This window comes from Salvelinus alpinus, chromosome 2 (genome assembly GCF_045679555.1).
Source record: "Salvelinus alpinus chromosome 2, SLU_Salpinus.1, whole genome shotgun sequence".
In the NCBI taxonomy this organism is placed as follows: domain Eukaryota; kingdom Metazoa; phylum Chordata; class Actinopteri; order Salmoniformes; family Salmonidae; genus Salvelinus; species Salvelinus alpinus.
In genome coordinates, this window is record NC_092087.1 from 39,338,825 (window position 1) to 39,357,102 (window position 18,278).

At 43.5% G+C, this 18,278-nt stretch overlaps 1 protein-coding gene across 7 annotated transcripts in view; it reads right to left on the reverse strand.

The window, feature by feature from the left end:
- Positions 1-717: 717 nt before the first annotated feature.
- Positions 718-18,278, reverse strand: part of LOC139560450 (low-density lipoprotein receptor-related protein 1-like) — a 181,259-nt gene continuing 163,698 nt past the window's right edge. For 2 of the 7 annotated variants that reach the window (XM_071377261.1, XM_071377256.1), the window contains exons 80-89: positions 16,607-16,747; positions 7,253-7,426; positions 6,846-7,007; positions 4,879-5,062; positions 4,663-4,764; positions 4,488-4,558; positions 4,127-4,220; positions 3,869-3,907; positions 2,863-3,007; positions 718-2,589 (exon numbers count right to left, since the gene is read on the reverse strand). In XM_071377261.1, coding sequence (XP_071233362.1) covers positions 2,449-2,589; positions 2,863-3,007; positions 3,869-3,907; positions 4,127-4,220; positions 4,488-4,558; positions 4,663-4,764; positions 4,879-5,062; positions 6,846-7,007; positions 7,253-7,426; positions 16,607-16,747 — 1,253 coding nt within the window. In that variant the 3' untranslated portion in view covers positions 718-2,448. Of the gene's footprint in view, positions 2,590-2,850; positions 3,008-3,868; positions 3,908-4,126; positions 4,221-4,487; positions 4,559-4,662; positions 4,765-4,878; positions 5,063-6,845; positions 7,008-7,252; positions 7,427-16,606; positions 16,748-18,278 lie in introns of all 7 variants that reach the window. The other 5 variants (XM_071377248.1, XM_071377237.1, XM_071377288.1 and 2 more) reach the window with 3 other exon arrangements.

An 18,278-nucleotide genomic window follows, 5' to 3' on the forward strand; every position in this document is an offset into this window, starting at 1 on the left:
AAGCAATATCTCAATACATCAGTCAGGAAGTTAAAGCTTGTTCGCAAATGGGTCTTCCAAATGGACAATGACCCCAAGCATACTTCCAAAGTTGTGGCAAAATGGCTTAAGGACATCAAAGTCAAGGTATTGGAGTGGTCATTACAAAGCCCTGACCTCAATCCTATAGAAAATTTGTGGGCAGAACTGAAAAAGCGTGTGCGTGCAAGGAGGCCTACAAACCTGACTCCGTTACACCAGCTCTGTCAGGAGGAATGGGCCAGAATTCACCCAACTTATTGTGGGAAGCTTGTGGAAGACTACCCGAAACGTTTGACCCAAGTTAAACAATTTAATGGCAATGCTGCCAAATACTAATTGAGTATGTAAACTTCTGACCCACTGGAATTGTGATACAGTAAATTATAAGTGAAATGATCTGTCTGTAAACAATTGTTGGGAAAATTACTTGTGTCATGTACAAAGTAGATGTCCTAATCGACTTGCCAAAACTATAGTTTGTTAACAAGAATTTTGTGGAGTGGTTGAAAAACAAGTTTTATTGACTCCAACCTAAGTGTATAAACTTCCGACTTCAACTGTACACGTGCTGCAATCGAACAGTTAGCAAATCAAACATTTCATGGTTCCGACTAGCACAAACGCATAACAATGTTATGCCAGTCATGGCATCTTCTGAAAGTAATTAGGTACTGAAAGAAGACAAAATCCAACTGATTGTTTTCTGTACAGTTCTTAATTTTATTTATAACAATCTTATTTATTCTGTAAAGTACTCCAGCAAAAATGTTAACATTATTTGTATTTTCTTTCCAGAAGAAAGTTTGAACCTCCATGCATTTTGTACTATAAAAGTGTAATTTTTCATTATAAAACAAGGACTAATCAAAAACAACTTAAATCCCAAAATGCAGGTATGATTTTGCAAAAATGTTCTTTAAGTAAAATGATTGTACTTCTCTCCTTTTAAAATAAAAATAAAAAATGCGACAGCATAAATCAAATATTACACTTGCTGACAGGTAAGCAAAATAAGGATTTGTTATTCTAGTTACTTGAATGTGTTTTTTCACATGCATTAAAATATGGCTGATCACCTGACAGAAACAGCATTTTGGGACAGCGGCCGAGCTTAAAGACACATCAGAGCGACCAAAATGGCAGCGCCAGCAGCAGGGTGTACAGGAGACCAAGAGATGATCAGGAATGGCTAAAGGAAAAACAGGGAAATGCTATGCAAGCTATGCAAGAGAAAGGAATGAATGCACTTCAGAGGGAGCTGTTCCAAAACCATAAAAGCACAGATCTCAAGGTTAGAAGGATTCATCTGTACAGTCTGACAGCCAGTCTCTAGGCCAGAAACCAAATAAAGAAATGCTGCAGGGGGGGGGGGGGACAGACCAAATGTTATCCCATCTCTGTCCTCTGGCACCACAGTCCACTGAAGGGGTGCAGACCGACGGGTGACGTTCTTCTCAGTAGAGGGGTCACACTGTCACAGTATCTCGTCCGTCCCTTCGTTAGAATGCTCTGACCTGCCGTGATATGGGCACTGGGCACACTTCCCACCACATGGAAGCATTCACAAGCTAGAATGTTGAACACATCTTCAACATCATCACCAGAGATTAGCCAGTCACTCCTCAGTCGCTTCAACACTTTGATTAGGCTACTTTATCATCACAAGCCCTACACACCGTTAGAATATGCTAGAAACAAACATATATTGACCTGTGTTACATCTTACGGTATATACACCGTAAAACATTACGTTTGTGCAAGGAATATTTTTTTTTCATGAATATCGTTCTCTGAGAAAATAATATGGAAATACTGAAGTTGCCATCTGATTTTGACATTTATACGTGCTGTACACAAATCGTGCTGTATTATTCCTGTCTTACGCACTCCCGCAGACAAAACGAGACAACATTGGTATCGACTTACAAAACTTTGAATTAGCCTCCCCCCGCTCGAAGTCAACATGAACACAGTTAGCCTCCCCCGCTCGAAGTCAACATGAACACAGTTAGCCTCCCCCCGCTCGAAGTCAACATGAACACAGTTGGCACTGGTGACATGGAACAATGTTTTTTTTCTCTATACAATTCATACAAAAATAAAAATTGTCCAATGATTATGTTTTAACTTCTAATTTTCTTTTTCCATTTAATTTTGCACAGAGGTAGTGGCTATTTAGGTAAAGGGGAAGGGACAAAAAGTAAATAAAAAATATCTTATAGAAAACGCTTTTGTTAATTTTTGACCAGAGGAATCGTAAAAGAACAAAATATAATACTGCAATCACATACAAAAGTAGTCCTTCATTTTTGTACATTTTATACAGTGTTCAGGCTTTTTTTATAGCTTTTTTTTCTTCATTTTTTTTCTTTAAAAGGCAAAAAGAGGGGTGTGTTTGGAATGGTACGCCCCAGGCTAATGGACATTCTATGCCAGCGGGTCAACCAGGGGCTCCTCATCCCCCCGCGACAGAAGCTCCTTCTTCTCATCCGTGCTGGCCAGGGAGTTGCGGCTATTGTGGGCTCCCATGTACAGGGTGGCGTACACTGGGTTGGTGAAGTTGGTGGGCTGGGAAGAGACCAGGGAGGACCATTAGATAAACTACATTCATCAGAGTATGTGTGTTTGTATGTTGCCTCATTTTTTTTGTGTGTGTGTGTGTGTGTGTGTGTGTGTGTGTGTGTGTGTGTGTGTGTGTGTGTGTGTGTGTGTGTGTGTGTGTGTGTGTGTGTGTGTGTGTGTGTGTGTGTGTGTGTGTGTGTGTGTGTGTGTGTGTGTGTGTGTGTACAGGTCTGTGTGACATGGTGTTTGTGGGCTTGCTTTAATTACCGTGTGTGTTACCTTGTCTGGGTCCAGTGTGAAGTCTGAGTCTAGAAGCTCCCCGGCATCGTCGTCTGGCTCGCCCTCGTAGATCTTGTATGCTGGGTTTCCTATCTCCACATTCATGGCTCCGTTGGTCATCCTCTGGTGCTGGAAGCCCTTGGCCCTGCGGACACAGAGGTGAAAGGTCATGACCCGAGGTACAGACGGGTCCTGAGAGCGTCCACACAGCGCGGACAGCGACACGGCCACATCACAGGGTCAGGGTGGGGGGTAGTGGCTGTCACATCACTGTGCATGGATCCAAAGCCACAGCACAGGCAACAACGCAAACCCAGCATTCACCTAGCTAGTATACACTAGACACACTGGTCCTGGAGAGGGGTGTGTAACAGTACCCTAAAATTATACTATGGAATGCCTGTTTAACAGTTTGTTTGAAAAACATAAGCAAGTCTTGAAAATCTATAGGCATTTTGGATAAAAATGTATGTTGTCAGTTTGGAGCGTTAGCATATTGGGTCAAACCATGGACTTGAAGAATAGTAAATGCTGGATTTTTCATGTTGCATTTTCCAAATCCTGGCTTGGAACAATGCAGTCAGAGCGCCCACTCTCTCAGTATGGTACATACAGTAGCACTCTACACAACAACATGATACAGTACAATACAGTATGATGGAGAACAGCATGGGGTACTATAGGCACTCTGGGGCCATAGACTGATCTATTTCACAGCCTCTTCAATAGATCACCACCTGTTTAATACCCCCCTAGAAGTACAGTATAGTGGGGAGGTTTGGAGAGAGGGACCAATCCTGAACAGGGATTCAGAACGGGAGAGGGAGGAGCAAGCTGAACTAGAGCACTGCTCATTCACAACGGAGAGAAAGAGAGTAGAGACACTGACCACAGGACTATACACTGCACAGCAAAATAGACTGATGAAGGGAGAGATGAAAAGAGAGAGAAATGGCCATTTTGAATTGGGACAGAGGATGGAAAGCGTAACCGTGGCAACCGTTACCGCGAGAGTCTGGAGCAGGATTTGCCCGGCCTGCCAGACCTGAGGGACAGAAGAGATGCAGTTACTCACAGTAGAGAGAAAAGGAGCGAACAGTAAAGACCAAGAGATAAAGGAAAGGGAGGCTGAGAGTACAGAGACCATGAAGAAGACAGAGCTTGAGAGGAAGTTAAGTTAATGTCCCAGTGTTACTTCTAGTGTATTGGAGTTGTGTAGTGTTGTGTAATGTAGTGTGGTGTTGTTAAGTGTGGTGTTACTCACCCCCTCATCCTCTTTCTGTACCAGAACACCGCTCCTCCCACCAACAGAATCAACAAGAGCAGTAGCAGCATTAGGACCACTATGGAGGCAGTACCTGCACACGGACACACATAAACAGTATACATAGTTAGGCTGAGTCTGGCGACCGTTCTACACAGAACTGGCAATCCTGGAGGTGATTTTTGATGGTAGGAGACTTCATTTGGCGTCAAGTTGAAGTGCAGCCAAAATAATATGTGTAAAATGTTGGAGCAGCTCTTGCGTTTTATTTTGATGGCCAGCCGACATCTACGTTAGAGTAAAATTCACAAGCAAAAGTTAGGCCTCTACTTTTTGCAAACCTTTAGAATAGTTTACTTACGTCCGCCAGACTCTGAGGAGTCTACACCAGAGGCCACCTCACAGCGATGCCCCACCCAGCCTGCAGAACACCTGGGGAGAGAGAGAGATGTAACGTCATAGCAACCAGAGATAACATTCTAGTGACTGAGTGCGAGTGTGAGAGTGTGTGTGTGTGTGTGTGTGTGTATACTCACTTGCACTCTGGTAGGTGTGTGTGTGGGTTGACAGAGCACTGGCCATTAGCACAGTACTCATCACACGTGTAGCAGCTGGGTTGGACTCTGCCGTTGGTGCAGCTACAGGACACACAGGTAACAATAGGTTGGGACAGGTGTGTGGGTGTGTGTTGTGAATGTGTGTTGGTGTCTGTTTCTGTCAATATCAGTTTCTCTGTGTGTGTGGACACTTACACGCAGGTGACCTCTCCTGTGGGCTGGAAGGAGTTAGTGGGGATACACTTGCCGTCGCGACAGTAGTGACACTTGTCCACCTCACAGGTGCTGCCGCTATACTGGGGCAGACAGCGACACTGGCGCGCCCCGCTGGCACTTTGCAGACATGTGCCCCTGTTCAGACAGTGGCCCTCGCACCTACCTACTCACACACAGGCATACAGAAGAGACAACTATCAGTCTGAGTATACTGAGCGCAAGGAACCATAAGGTAGATCTCAAAAGACTACCAAGCAGTTAAGATTTTGTAGAAAACACCATAAAAGTGTAAAGTGCCATAGTGTTATACTGCCAGCAGGTGACAGTACAGACAGAGACAGACTTTATTTTAGTTCATTACGATCCACATTCTAGAAATACATTCATGTAATTTAGCAGACGCTATTATCCAGCGTGACTCACAGTTAGTGCATTTATCTTGAGGTAGCTAGGTGAGACAACCACATATCACAGTCAGTAGTAGCTATGTTTCCATCAATTTGTTGTTTTAAGCATTCGTATGTTTGCAAAAAATAAATGTGAATTTTACCAGCAGTGGTATGTTTCCATCAAACTGTCTTTCTTGCGAATAAAAGGCTGTGCATAATGACGTAGATAGTGGACACAAAAAGCACTGTCGTATAACTTTTGATTGATCAAATAAAAAACATAACTTCTATGAGTTTGTGTTAAGATCCTGCCGACAACGCCATCTGTTAGGTTCTATTATTAGAGTAAGAACGCGAAGGACACTGAAAGCTTGAATCATGTCTTGGTCTAAGAATAAACTTGGCCTTCACAGTGTCCGTCGAGTTCTTACTCTAATAATAGAACCTAACAAATGGAAAGGCACAGCAAGCTTATCACCATGCACGTTAAATCACTCTAAAGTTGATCATAACCCATAGCATATGTAGCTTAGCCTAATAAACTGCATGCTTTTCCAAGTTGTAGTGGGAGGACCACACAACATAGCATTGTGTGACTGCCAATTTAGCTCAACATGATGGATATTCTATCAAAAATTGTGCAATAAATAGTTTCCACTGCAATTTGTTGCATATGGCAATCTAATCACCGACAAAAAAAATATCCACCCTTGTCTAGCGGATTTTGTTATGTGGACAATTTGACAGTGATGGGTTCTGACTTATAAACTTGAAATATCCTAAACTATCTCACTGAGGGAGAGAGGGGAATGCTGAACGTTTACATTCTGTCAGAACATGTTATTGTTAGACATCAGGTATCCTTTGGAAAGGAGAAGGCCCACAGTCTGGTACAAGTCAACAGGACAGCCGTGAGTTGGGGAGGAGTGAGGAATTTGGGCTGAGGTCAGGTCAGATGAAGTGAGAAAGAGCCGGCATCACTAAAGTCCTGTCTAGCAACAGAGATGTATTGGCTGTCCAGGTGTGTAATGAGGAGACTCAGCATAAGGAGAAAGGTTTAAATACCAGTGCTTGTGTAAATGTGTTATCTTATGCAGCTGTATGACCCAGTGGGTGAATAAACTTAGTTTGAGCTTTACTAGTCTTCCGTAAGTTTTTAAAATTTATAATCTAACATCAGGCCAGTCGTGAGTTCTTTATCTGACAGGTACTTTACTCACATAAAAATGGTTGGATGGAAACCTGCTTATAGTAAGTAAACCTTTTCCTCAATAAAGCAGGTATCAGCAAAGTCAGTGCTAGTAAGAAAGGACAAGTGTTAGTGCAAGAAAGTCAAGTACAACAGTAGGGTCTTAGGTTTGTTCTCCTCCCCTTATTCCGGGTGGGGTAGGGGTGTGCTGTGGGATTATTGAAGATACTTTTTGAAGAGGTAGGTCACATGACTCAGTACAGAACACGTATAGACGAAAACAACAAGGCAATATTACATGAAATAAAAAATAAGATAAGACAGGGGCAGACCGCCAGACAGCGAGACGGACAGACAGCGAGACTCACGGTACTGGCACTGGTCCCCCAGGAAGTCACCAGGGCAGTGGCATGTGGGCTGGTTGCCAGCGCTGACCGTGCAATTCCCTTCGTTCTGACAGTAGTTCTTACAGGTTTGGAGGTTACAGTTAGGACCAGTGAACCCTGTCAGACAGCGACACGTAGGGGAGCCTGGGGAGGGAGAGACAAGACAGATATGGTCCGACAGAGATAGACAGGAAGAGGAGAGAGAAACTCAGGAGACTTGACCTCTAACATCAGACTAACATTAGGACTGCACATTAAGGGTAAAATCCTTAACTCAATACACGGCTGTCTAGTTGTATTATTTGTCTATATGTCTCACTGTTCCTGGCTTAATGTTCAATTCTGACTCCTCTCAGACAGCGCAGCCTCCTGTCAAGGTAGTGTATTACCTGTAGGAGAGGCCGTGCAGGTGCCTCCATTCTGGCAGTAGTCCCTGCACTGGTCCACCCCACACTTGTCTCCTCCGAAGTTGGGCTGGCAGCGACACTTGGGCTGCTTCCTGGCGTTGAGGAAACAACTGCCTCCGTTCAGACACTGGATGTTACACGGACCACTGGGAGGAGCTGGGGGAGGAGAGAAGGGGTGAGTGTGAAGAATTACAGGTAGGGATTAGTGTGGATGTGTGTTTAATGTTTCTGTCATAATTTTGAGTTTTATGTGAGCTAAAAATGACTTTTATACCCACTGCAGAACGGTGTGTTTGGAATACACACGTTGGACGTCAAGCGGAGACCACAACAGGATTACAAACATGCGAGCGAGCACCACGGAGCCGGTGTACTCGAGGGAGACTGTAATGTCCCTGCGCTCATTAGTACCACCAACAACGAGACCCCCGGAATACTACATCATCCCGATGGAGTTACGGGTGAGGAGAAAACAGGGAAGACGAGGGGAGACTACGCCAGCGGCTGTGCGCAACACCTGCTCTCTCGTCTGTGATGCTGGCTAATCTACGTTCGATTGGCAACAAAGGTACTGTAAACCCCTCTCAACTGTAAATCGAGGGGTTTACAATTGAGGTCCGGTAGGACTGAACATTCAGGCAAGAGTAAAGGGAGCAGGGTTTGTATGTACATAAATGACCGGCGGGAGGCCAGCAATTTACTATTAAGGATGAAATATTTACCAGTGATGTGGAGGCCCTGTGCCTTACTCTTAGACCATTATATCTCCCACGGGAGTTTGGCTGTGTGACACTGTGTGTTGCATACATCCCTCCTAGTGGCAAAAACAGCAAAAGTAGCTAGCACCATCTCAGACTGTGTTCATACTTGCAAAAACACTCAGATGCAAGTCATAATACTGGGAGACCTCAACCAGTGTAGCCTTGAGTGGGCAATGCCAGGCTTCTCTCAAATCGTCAAAGGCAACACCAGGATCTGGAATATCCTGGACAAGTGCTATGTCAACATCAAAGACTGCTATACCACCCACATCAAACCACTGATCTCCAACTCTGACCACAACGCTGTCCAGATCATCTCTGTCTACAAGACTAGGGCTGTTGCAGTGACCATATTACCACCACACCGGCAGTCACGAGTCATGATCGCAGTAAAATTCCACGTGACCATTGAGTCACGGTAATCTCCTTTTATGCACTCTGGACATGCATTAGTAGTAACCAACTCACTAACGATCATCAGGTCGCTAATGGCCTGGTACTCAGGGCTCTATTGTCCCTCTAACCACTCTGACATCAATGCAAATGCAATGGAAAATCAAATCAAACACTCATCAAAGCAGTATTTTTAAATACTTTTAAAACTCACCTCACTGTGATTGACCAATTTGAAGAAAGAAGTTCGACAACAGGTTGAAACTGGGTGGAAAACATGCTTGTTGTGGATGTTGTTTCAAAGCCTAACAACTAAATGGGCAGCATTGTCTAACATGATGATTAATTCAAAACACTTATATGCATATTAGAGTTTATGCATAAGCCCGAAAAAAAAAACAGAATTCAAATAATGATTGTGCCATTATAACAATACATAGCCTACCGCAAATTACACTTGTTTTAAAATATATCTTTGGTACATAATTGTTCTAGCCTAAATTGAACAAATTCAGATTTAGCCTACAATTATAGGGAATTTATTTTTGAATAGCCTAGTAATAGGGAGTTTTTAAAAATAATTGTATAATTAATAGACTGACATTACCTTAAGCTACAGAAGGTAACTATTGATGTTCCCGAACAGATTTAAATTATTTCCAAATTAAGCACAGGGTAGCTACAGTAACAGGGTTGGAGAGTACTGAGCGGAATATCATCTGTGGCGCAGGGATATTACAGGAGCAGCCTACCCAACATGAGTGAAAAACGTACCGGTGGGAAAGTGGCATTCATTCGTTATTCCAGTGCATATGGACAACATGTATTTTTTGTTTTGTCCTTGTTCTTGCCCATTTGATAATGGGCCATTCTAAATTGAAACTAATTTAACATACTAGTAAAGACAATATTTAATTGAGAATAGTCTGATGGCCCTTAAGAAAAAAAAAATGCAGTCAGAGTGCAGTATAACTGCAGCTAGAGTTCAGTATAACTGCAGTTTTTCTTCATTTACTGCGTTCAAAATACAGCAGTCGACTGCAATTACTGCAGTTTCAACTATTTCAACTGAAATCTCTTTTTGTGAGGGGGTTAAAATATGTGCACTTGATGAGACAACTTGTGCGGCCTGAGGCAAGGAACATAGTCACAAAAAAATGCTTGCGCTTTCTCAACTCATCAATAGCCTATAGTCGCATCATGCAGCCAATATATCTTTTGATTTCTAAAGGCATTCTAAAGTTTGTAGAGCTGCCAAATAACTAAATCTAGTGTTTCAAAAAAATCTATTTTACACTCAACATAGCCACTTCATATGCATACACTCTCACTCTGGAATGGGAAAAATATCCATTCAATTTTATTCAATTAGTTAAATTATATTCTTCGTACTATAAAATCATATAATATAAAAAAATTGCACAGGACTTAAGCGTACAGTTAATTCGGAAAGTATTCCGACCTCTCAACTTTACAAAATGTTGTTACGTTACAGCCTTATTAAAACATGTATTAAATTTACACACAATACCCCATAATGACAAAGCAAAAACAAGTTTAGGAATGTATGCAAACTTAAATATCACATTGACATAAGTATTCAGACCCTTTACTCAGTACTTTGTTGAACCGCCGTTGGCAGCGATTACAGCCATGTCTTCTTGGGTATGACGCTACAAGCTTGGCACAACTGTGTTTGGGGAGTTTCTCCCATTCTTCTCTGCAGATCCTCTCACGCTCTGTCAGGTTGGATGGGGAGCGTCGCTGCACTGCTTTTTTCAGGTCTCTCCAGAGATATTCCATCTGGTTTAAGTCCGGGCTCTGGCTGGACATTCAGACACTTGTCCCGAAGCCACTCCTATGTTTTCTTGGCTGTGCGCTTAGGGTAGTTCTCCTGTTGAAATGTGAACCGTCGCCCCAGTCTGAGGTCCTGAGCGCTCTAGAGCAGGTTTTCATCAAGGATCCGTTCATATTTTCCTAGATCTTGACTAGTCTCCCAGTCCCTGCCTCTGAGAAACATACTCACAGCATGATGCTACCACCATGCTTCACCGTAGAGATGGTGCCAGATTTCCTCCAGACGTGCCCCTTGGCATTCAGGCCAAAGAGTTCAATCTTGGTTTCATCAGACCAGAGAATCTTGTTTCTCATGGTCTGCGAGTCCTTTAGTTCCCTTTTGGCAAACTCCAAGCAGGTTGCTGTGTGCCTTTTACTGAAGAGTGTCTTCCATCTGGACACTTTATCATAAAGGCCTGATTGGTGGAGTGCTGCAGAGATAGTTGTCCTTCTGGAAGGTTCTCCCATCTCCCCAAAGAAACTCTGGAGCTCTGTCAGAGTGACCATCAGGTTCTTGGTCACCTCCCTGACCAAGGCCCTTCTCCCCCGATTGTTCAGTTTGGCCAGGCAGCCAGCTCTAGGAAGAGTCTTAGTGGTTCCAAACTTCCAGATATGTGCCTCGACACAATCAAGATACAGGATAGAACTGCCAAAGGGGGCGGTGTTGCAATCTACTGCAGAGATAGCCTGCAGAGTTCTGTCTTACTATCCAAGTCTGTACCCAAACAATTCGAGCTTCTACTTTAAAAAAAATCCACCTTTCCAGAAACAAGTCTCTCACCGTTTCCGCTTGCTATAGACCACCCTCTGCTCCCAGCTGTGCCTTGGACCCCATATGTGAATTGATTGCCCCCCCATCTATCTTCAGAGCTCGTGCTGCTAGGTGACCTAAACTGGGACATGCTTAACACCCCGGCCATCCTACAATCTAAGCTTGATGCCCTCAATCTCAAACAAATTATCAATGAACCCACCAGGTACAACCCCAAATCCGTAAACACGGGCTCCCTCATAGATATCATCCTAACCAACTTGCCCTCCAAATACACCTCTGCTGTTTTCAACCAAGATCTCAGCGATCACTGCCTCATTGCCTGCGTCCGTAATGGGTCTGCGGTCAAACGACCACCCCTCATCACTGTCAAACGCTCCCTAAAACACTTCAGCGAGCAGGCCTTCTAATAAACCTGGCCGGGGTATCCTGGAATGATACTGACCTCATCCCGTCAGTAGAGGATGCCTGGTTATTCTTTAAAAAGTGCCTTCCTCACCATCTTAAATAAGCATGCCCCATTCAAAAAATGTAGAACCAGGAACAGATATAGCCCTTGGTTCTCTCCAGACCTGACTGCCCTTGACCAGCACAAAAACATCCTGTGGCGTTCGGCATTAGCATCGAATAGCCCCCGTGATATGCAACTTTTCAGGGAAGTTAGGAACCAATATACACAGGCAGTAAGGAAAGCTAAGGCTAGCTTTTTCCAACAGAAATTTGCATCCTGTAGCACAAACTCAAAAACGTTCTGGGACACTGTAAAGTCCATGGAGAATAAGAGCACCTCCTCCCAGCTGCCCACTGCACTGACGCTAGGAAACACTGTCACCACCGATAAATCCACTATAATCGAGAATTTCAATTAGCATTTTGCTACGGCTGGCCATGCTTTCCACCTGGCTACCCCTACCCCGATCAACAGCCCTCCACCCCCCACAGCAACTCGCCCAAGCCTCCCCATTTCTCCTTCACCCAAATAGCTGATGTTCTGAAAGACCTGAAAAATCTGGAACCCTACAAATCAGCCAGGCTAGACAATCTGAACTGTCTCTTTCTAGAATTATCTGCCGAAATTGTTGCAACCCCTATTACTAGCCTGTTAAACCTCTCTTTCGTATCGTCTGGAAAGCTGCTGCAGTCATCCCCCTCTTCAAAGGGGGAGACACTCTAGACCCAAACTGCTACAGACCTATATCTATCCTACCCTGCCTTTCTAAGGTCTTCGAAAACCAAGTTAACAAACAAATTACCGATCATTTCGAATCCCACCGTACCTTCTCCACTATGCAATCTGGTTTCCGAGCTGGTCATGGGTGCACCTCAGCCACGCTCAAGGTCCTAAACGATATCATAACCGCCATCGATAAGAGACGGCAGACTCAACAGCCTTGGTTTCTGAAATGATTGCCTCGCCTGGTTCACCAACTACTTCTCATGCAGAGTTCAGTGTGTCAAATCGGAGGGCCTGTTGTCCGGACCTCTGGCAGTCTCTATGGGTGTGCCACAGGGTTCAATTCTCGGGCCGACTCTCTTCTCTGTATACATCAATGATGTCGCTCTTGCTGCTGGTGATTCTCTGATCCACCTCTACGCAGACGACACCATTCTGTATACCTCTGGCCCTTCTTTGGACACTGTGTTAACTAACCTCCAGACGAGCTTCAATGCCATACAACTCTCCTTCCATGGCCTCCAACTGCTCTTAAATGCAAGTAAAACTAAATGCATGCTCTTCAACCGATCGCTGCCCGCACCTGCCCACCCGTCCAGCAGTAATACACTCGACAGTTCTGACTTAGGTATTTATAGTTGTCCACATATTCTAAGTGTCTGGTTAGACTGTAAACTCTCCTTCCAGACTCACATTAAGCATCTCCAATCCAAAATTATATCTAGAATCGGCTTCCTATTTCGCAACAAAGCATCCTTCACTCTTGCTGCCAAACATACCCTCGTAAAACTGACCATCCTACCAATCCTCGACTTCGGCGATGTCATTTACAAAATAGACTCAACAAATTGGATGCAGTATATCACACCGTTTTGTCACCAAAGCCCCATATACTACCCACCACTGCGACCTGTACGCTCTCGTTGGCTGGCCCTCACTTCATACTCGTCGCCGAACCCACTGGCTCCAGGTCATCTACAAATCTCTGCTAGGTAAAGCATCGCCTTATCTCAGCTCACTGGTCACCATAGCAGCACCCACCCATAGCATGCACTCCAGCAGGTATGTCTCACTGGTCACCCCCAAAGCCAATACGTCCTTTGGCCGCCTTTCCTTCCAGTTCTCTGCTGCCAATGACTGGAACGAACTGCAAAAAACACTGAGGCTGTAGACTCATATCTCCCTCACTAGCTTTAAACACCAGCTATCACAGCAGCTCACAGATCACTGCACCTGTACATAGCACATCTGTAAATAGCCCATCCAACTACCTCATCCCCATACTGTATTTATTTCTTTATCTTGCACCTTTGCACCCCAGTATCTTTACTTGCACATTCATCTTCTGCACATCTACCATTCCAGTGTTTAATTGCTATATTGTAATTACTTCGCCACCATGGCCTATTTATTGCCTTTACCTTCCTTATCCTACCTCATTTGCACATGCTGTATATAGACTTTTTCTACTGTATTATTGACTGTATGTTTGTTTATTCCATGTGTAACTCTGTGTTGTTGTACATGTCGAACTGCTTTGCTTTATCTTGTCCAGGTCGCAGTTGTAAATGAGAACTTGTTCTCAACTAGCCTACCTGGTTAAATAAAGGTCAAATAAAAGACATTTTGAAAATCCTGTCTCGGAGCTCTACGGACAATTCCTTCGACTTCATGGCTTGGTTTTTGCTTTGACATGCACGGTTAACTGTGGGACATTATATAGACAGGTCTGTGCCTTTCCAAATCATGTCCAATCAATTGAATTTACCACAGGTGAACTCCAATCAAGTTGTAGAAACATCAAGGATGATCAATGGAAACAGGATGCACCTGAGCTCAATTTCGAGTCTCATAGCAAAGGGTCTGAATACTTATGTAAATAAGTCATTTCATTTTTAATACATTTTGTAAAAAAAATTTAAACCTGTTTTTACTTTGTCATTAGGGGGTATTGTGTGTAGATTGATGAGATAAAAAATAATTGAATTCATTTTAGAATAAAGCTGTAACGTAACAAAATGCGCCACTGTATAAGACAAAGCTAAAGAAAACCAGACCGGTGAGAAAGACAGTCAGAGTGTGGTCAGATGACAGCACAGAGACTCTTAAAGACTGTTTCCTCTGCACTGTCTGGGAGGTGTTCCAGCATGATAGTGTTGCTTCTAGCTTGAAATGTACTTATTCATGTTACCATACCAGAACTTACTGATTACTTTACATGTATAAGGAATGTATATGTTAGGGTCAATGAAGGGTAAAGAGGAACTTGGTGTTTGGAAAGTTACTGAGTGACAAGGGGAAGTGTAGAAAGTTCATATACTGTTCAAACATGTTATTGTTCAAGATCAATGTTCATAAAGAGAGAGGCAAAGGGAAACAGTCTAGTTTGCCTGATAAGGCAGGCCAGCTGCGGAACTAGGGAGGAGCAATGAATTTGCCTCAGGTCAAGTCAAAAGTGAGAAAAAAGCAGCCAATCCTAGGCTAGCCTTGCAAACCATGAAGAGCATGGCCCACCCTGCGAACCCACATGTGAAGGAACAGAACCTGTTCTACAAAAGATTTGACACCCATAATCACACAAATGACTGCTTTGCTGTCCTACAGACTGTCCCTACCTCTCACAGAGGAAATCATCATTACCACAGAGCAGGTCACAAAGGTTTTTAAACAGCTGAACCCAAGGAAGGCCTCTGGGCCAGATAATGTGAGCCCAGTCCTCCTCAAGACCTTTGCTGAGGAGCTTGGCCCAGTCTGGCAACCCATCTTCCAGTTATCCATCAACTCACACACACACACACACACACACAATACCACAGGCCTGGAAAACGTTTCACTTCATCATGAAAAAGCCATGCCCCAAGGAGCACAATGACTGTGGCTCTGACCTCAGAGCTCATCAAATGTCTAGAGAGAATAGTGTATCAAAACCTAAAAAGACTCTGTGGAGAGGAAACTGGACCCTTACCAGCTTGTATATAGAAACGGGTGCAGTACAGAGGATGCAGTGACCACCCTCACACACCTGATCCTGTAACACCTTGACCAACCAAAAACATATGCCAGAGAACTCTTTATACATTTTTCCTATGCTTTTAACACCATACAAACGCACCTTCTATTAGCCAAAATGAAAGAACTGGACATTAACCCACACCTCATTTACTGGTAACACTCATTTCTCAGTAACAGAACTCAAGGTCTCTCCCCTCCTGTGGTCACCAACGGTGTACACCAACGATTTCACAAGTCAAAACACCAAGCATCACATCATTAAGTTCACCGATGACACTGTCCTGCTGGCCCTAATGGAGGACAACAGCGACCTCCCACTGTACCTAGACAGTGTAAACAGCCTTGTGCAGTGGTGTGACAAAATTTTGGTCCTGAATGTCACAAAAACACAGGAGGTTATCTTTGAGCCCAGGTCAGTGGCTGACCAGAACCAGGTAGTCATTCACAGTGAACACATCCAGCAGGTCTACTCTCATATATATATATATATCTGGGAGTACATGTTGACCATGCCCTGAGATGTAGTGTCAAAGTGGACTATGTGCTATGTGTGTGCTAAGGTGCAACAGTGCATGCACTTTCTCTGCAGGCTGAAGTCTTTCGGGGCAACCTCGGAAATACTGTTCTTTTGCTCCACTATCCAGAGTGTTTTGCAGTACTGCATCACTGCTTGGTACAACAGTGCCACAGTACAGGCAATAGCCAGGGTGTCAAGTCTGCTGAAAACTGCCTAAAAACTAATTGTCAAGCTGACCATCAAAACCTTTCTGGACAGCGACCACACAAACATGCTGTGGACGGCAAACAAAATATCAGAGCACCCCTCCCATGTGCTCAACTCAGAGTTTGTGCTTCTGCCATCCAGGAAGCGCTACAGACTCCCCCTGTGCAAACTGGTCAGGTACAAAATGAATTTCTGCCACATGCACTGACCCTGAACAAATAAGGAGGACATTGGCGACACAGTAGATTCACTCATTCAGGAACGGCCAATAGTGAAAAGTGAATTATAACTTAAATAAGCATTGAAACTATAGGGTTCGTGCAGTATGTGCAAAGCTCAGGGACCGTGAACATTAAGGAGATGTGCAACATTGAGTATAGGAGAGACAGCTATGTCATGTGGAAGGGAGGGGTAAGAGTCCTTAAGCGGTTATTCTTGTTTTTATGAATGTTTGATGTTATGTCTGGCCTATGACATGTCTCTCACCATATTGCAATACATTTTCTTGTAGTTAAAGTAAATATCTATGAAACTAGAACAAAGAAATCTAATCTGTATGTGTATGTGAACTCATAGACAATGCAATACATGTTGAATATAACAGTTTAGGTATAAGGGTGTTAGTGTATACTCAACCTGGGTGTGTAGGACTTTGCATACTCACAGATAGGGGAGAGTGTAGGAGTAGGGAGCTCCACACAGGTTCCGTTGTCCAGGGTGCGTCCGTTGGGACAGGTACAGACTGGACCACTGGGGCTGAGCAGACACAACCACTCACACTTCTTCCTGTCACATGGGTTGGTCACTGACAGAGAGCAAGAAAGAGAGAGAGACAGACAGATAAGTTAAAAAGCGACTGCCCCTAAAAAGCCTGTGTCATCGATATGAGTCAGAAACATTTATTCTAGTGTCAAAATTGACTCCAAAGTGTAAATTGGATCATTTTGGTCATTAAGTCTCATCCAAAATGGAGATTTGCGAGATGATAGGAAAGGATTTTATGTCACAGAATGAAGGATACCTGAACAGTTTTCCATGGGTTGGGTTTATTTTAATCCTGCCCTCATGCCCACAGCACCCAAATAATCATCAATTCGGAGCGCAGCTACACACGACCACATCGTTATGCCCATGGTCAATTTGTTTTGACATCACAAACTACATGGGACAATATTTTTTTAAATGTCATTATCTCAATTTAAATGACTTAAAAACCTCAAACCAATTATAACATTTTAGAAATTCACATACAAATATTGAACGCAGTTAATGAGACAACTAAATTTGTGCAAAATTAAAATATTGTCCCATTTGCATTGTGTAATTGACAGTCCCAAACTAGCCCCAGATATAGGCTGTCCAATGTCACACCAACTTTGCCACGGTCCACAGCAGCAGGCTGAAGCTAATTGACAAAAAGATGTTGGCTGGCGCCAGCTAGCCTAGGTGACTTCAAGACCTGGTTAGACTGTTTTAAGTTACATAGAAGAGTGACTGTGTACTGTTTTGGCAGAGTGAATGTACAAACACTTGCCATGTGCGAACACACACACACACACACACACACACACACACACACACACACACACACACACACACACACACACACACACACACACACACACACACACACACACACACACACACACACACACACACACACACACACACACACACACACACACACACACACACACACACACACACACACACACACACACACACACACACACACACACACACACAACTCTCGTTTGGCTTCAGTCATGGCCACTGCATTTCTTAATGATAAGTTTAGCCCTCCTTTAACACAAGTATACCCAGACTGTAAGTCTGTCTCTAATAGTCTAAGGGCCACTCATCAAAAAAGACATTCCGTGATCCAGGAAACAAAACTGCAAAGTTTAAACATCATTACATTGATAATGTTATAAAAACTGTGTGGATCAAAAATGGTAAAATATAATAAAAATGTATAATTCAAAAGGTACGATTTCGAAATCATAGCTCATTTTGGGTAATTCCCCCTAGCAACATTATGAGGTTGCCATGTTACATCTTGGTTACAATTGTTACACGTGTTCCGTTGTCCATGCATTCAGAAAGCAAGGCATTTAGGCTACCAGACTGGAGGAATGTAAAAATAATATGAGAGAAGAAGCAGTTTAAATAGATTTCTCATATGCCAGAACGCCGCTTTATTTAGCTTATTTTGAGAGCTGTGCGAGCTAGCAAACATGCCGTCTTTAGTTTGTCTAGCAGCCAAGAGCAATGATGGCCCTTGTAGGCTGAATACAGCTGCCAAAACATATTCTATTAACTGAGAAAACCACTGC